This window comes from Malurus melanocephalus, unplaced genomic scaffold (assembly GCF_030028575.1).
Source record: "Malurus melanocephalus ecotype Western Australia unplaced genomic scaffold, MMel_1.1 scaffold_288, whole genome shotgun sequence".
NCBI lineage: Eukaryota > Metazoa > Chordata > Aves > Passeriformes > Maluridae > Malurus > Malurus melanocephalus.
The window spans coordinates 252,689-255,848 of NW_026623520.1; the positions used below are offsets into that span (position 1 = coordinate 252,689).

General features: G+C 47.7%; 1 protein-coding gene across 1 annotated transcript in view; it reads left to right on the forward strand.

The window, feature by feature from the left end:
- The first annotated feature begins 2,531 nt into the window (after positions 1 to 2,531).
- Positions 2,532 to 3,160, forward strand: part of MRS2 (magnesium transporter MRS2) — a 12,173-nt gene continuing 11,544 nt past the window's right edge. Inside the window, exons 1-2 of the mRNA XM_057376718.1 lie at positions 2,532 to 2,756; positions 2,973 to 3,046. Coding sequence (XP_057232701.1) covers positions 2,561 to 2,756; positions 2,973 to 3,046 — 270 coding nt within the window. The 5' untranslated portion in view covers positions 2,532 to 2,560. The remainder of the gene's footprint in view (positions 2,757 to 2,972; positions 3,047 to 3,160) is intronic.

Sequence of the window (3,160 nt, forward strand, 5' to 3'; positions counted from 1 at the left end):
GAAAGGAAAGGAAAGGAAAGGAAAGGAAAGGAAAGGAAAGGAAAGGAAAGGAAAGGAAAGGAAAGGAAAGGAAAGGAAAGGAAAGGAAAGGAAAGTGCTGTTGTAAATATTCTGACAAAATAATTGATTTAATAATGTAAAAGAGTTATGATTACAAGCAGAATGTTGTAAAATATAAGGTCAGGAGTGTTGTGCTTAAAACATGCAAACATGCTCACCAAGAAGTTACTGGATTTCTTATGTTTTGTCCATGACACTATGGAGACAGTAATGCACACCAGTTATGCTGCTCAGAAACAAAACCCTACCCTTCCCATCTTGATTTGAATATTAAGGAATCCAATCAATAGAGCTCAGTAGAGATGACCAATGATTATCTTTGGGTAGGAATATTAAGTTCTATAAATAGCAAAACCAATTATTGTAAAATAAAAATTAATAGCGGACATATTATGCGTAGTATGTAAACTTACATAGCAATGACTTGGCAGAAAAGGTATATAAAATGGATGGATTTTGTTTACTAAGTGGAACATGTTTGGAGGAGTAATCCTGTGTGTTCCCAGCACCAAAATAAAGACGTCTCTGCTTATTTACATCAAATTGGTGTTGGGTAAGTTTCTTTTGTCCTGTTTGGTGACACCCTTGCTTTCAAAACTCACACCAATGATTAGATGTGAGCCTCCCTCTTGGAGCAGCCACACTGCATGGTTCATTTCATTAATCACTTCCTTTTTTGTTTCCCCGATAAAGATTAATGAGTACTCTAAGTACATGCTGATAACATGTCCCTCTGCAGGGTTTGGATCTAGGCTTTGCCTCYAAGCCGATTACACACTTCAGCAGAACAAGCCAAAGGAATGATAACCCTGGTACCTGTATTACCCTTTAGCACATGAAGGCTGCAGTTTAAAAAAAAATACATAATAGTGGAAGCTGGAATGCTGCWAATTAAACTGCTACATCTCAACCAACTAGGCTGTCTTTATTTTAGATACAGAAGTAGGGCAAGGAAATTTAATTCCAAGATGTTTGCTGGGGACAAAATTGTTCTTCACTTGGACACCACCACCTCCCCCCCATTTTAGAAGCAAAAATCAAGAAATCGCCAAATGCGGCAGGGAAAATCCCAGCCACAGTAAGGTGTGCTTGCGTTAGGAGTGCTGCTGGAGCTGGAACTTCAAGAGCACTTATGTCTTTGGGAAGAGTTATCCATTTAATTGGATTTTCAATTAGAACCTACCTCATTAAAGAAGCTYAGGTGAGCTTCACAGGGTTCTTCGAGTTTTTCCCATTTTCACAAACAGCAATGTACAAAATTTCAGTTAATTTCAGTGGGGTTGAACATAGGCTGGGTGAAAAGGTGGTGAGAAGGATTGTTGCTGTGAAAAACAAGGTTCACCGTCCTGTTAAAATTTAAAAGRTTTTAATAAATGACAATAGGGTACATAAAATCAAAAGGATATGGCGCCGGGTGCTTGGTTATCTGCCAAAGGCATACCTGCTATTGACAGGAGACATCTTTAAATACATTTCGTATTGCATCAGCTTAATGCCTATTCATAGACATTTCTGCATWTTCAAACTTTCCCAGGAACTGTTCAGCATGGCACCTCCTCCGGTGTAGCCCCCTGTTCYGTGGTTTCAGTAGATGACAGTTGTTGATGAGGAAGTGTCCGTAGCAGGGGCCCCTGAGCTGTCCATTCAGATAAGCCCATCAAAAGGTCGGGGGGTCCCACCAGCCAGGCTCCTTTGCGCAGCAGAGGGCGAGCTCTGACTAGAGATTTTTCACTACACATCCCAAAGCCTCTGTTCTTTCTACCCACCCCCAACCTTTCGCTGTCAGGGTCTGTGCTGGCCTGGCAGTTGATAGCCCTGGGTCGATGGCCTCCTGCCCCAAAGGTGCTAAGCATCATGATCTCTTTGTGAATGTATGCGTCCTTTTTCCCAGCTCTGAGCTGCTTCTTATCTTTAAGGACCACTGCCTCATTCAGGCTTTTTGGTGACTTTCTTCGCAACTTTGGTATAGTTTTGCTATAATATGAAAAACTTCCTTTATGGAAATGTTTCAGACACAAGCCATAACACTTCAGTTTAACCACAAGTATTCTAGATCTGAGTTACAAAAGAAAAACAAACCCATCAGTGATGATTTTACCACTGTGTCTGCATAACTAAGCTACTTATGCAAAAAAAAAGGCAGCATTGTACACATATCACTCATCCTAATATTTGCGAAAGCCAACACTATAAATTGTGTTTATAACTGTGGCTTTTTGCACGTATAAAACAATGGCYATGAACTTTCAGGCGCCACTGGATATAACCTATATTACCTCAGAAACTTTAGAGATACAGAAGCAGCTCGGCCGGATACGTCTTTCCGCCACCGGCTCAGCCTGCAGCCAACGAGAACCTGCCCCGCTCCTGCCCCCATGGCGACGCTACTGTGACCGCATTCCTCCCAGGCTGCGGCGGCGCCCTCCGTCACCCCGGCGCTCCTCCCTCGCCGCGGCTGCGCGCCGGGAGCGGTGCCGGGCGGAGGGGCCGAGCGGGGTCGATGCTGCGTGGGGCCGCGCTGCTCCCCCGCGCTCTGAGCGGCGGCTGTTGCTGCTGCGCTGCCCGCGGCTGGGCGGGCGCGGCAGGCGGCGGGTCCCACCCGCGGGTCGCTCCGGGGCTGCCGCCGAGCCGCGCTTGGGACCTGCCCGCCGCCGTGGCAGCGGTGCCGCCGGGGGCCCGCGGGCTGCGCTGGACGGGTGAGCAGCGCGATCGTGCTGTGCCGAGTGGGACTGCTCCGCTCCGGCAGGGGCAGTGCGCTGGGAGCGGCGCCGGGCCGGGCGGTGTCGGGTTGGTCGGGGCCTTGTCGTGACCGGCGCTGCCTGACGCGTGTGCCGGTGCCTGGGAGCGGGGCACGGCGCAGCTCAAGGCCGAGTGTGGTGTGCTGGAAGTAGAGCTGTCTTGTCTTCCCGTAGGTAAATTTTACCGACATGTCACCAATGAGACCTCCCAAGCCACCCTAGCCAGYGTGTCTCCTGTTTTTGCAGTGGTAAGTACCTGCAGGCATTTCCACCAGCGACGACAGCTGGTGCAAGATGATGGTGGTTTTTCCCTGGTCTTTTATCTTTGTTTTTCTTTCTTTTGTTGTTTGGGTTTTGGTGGG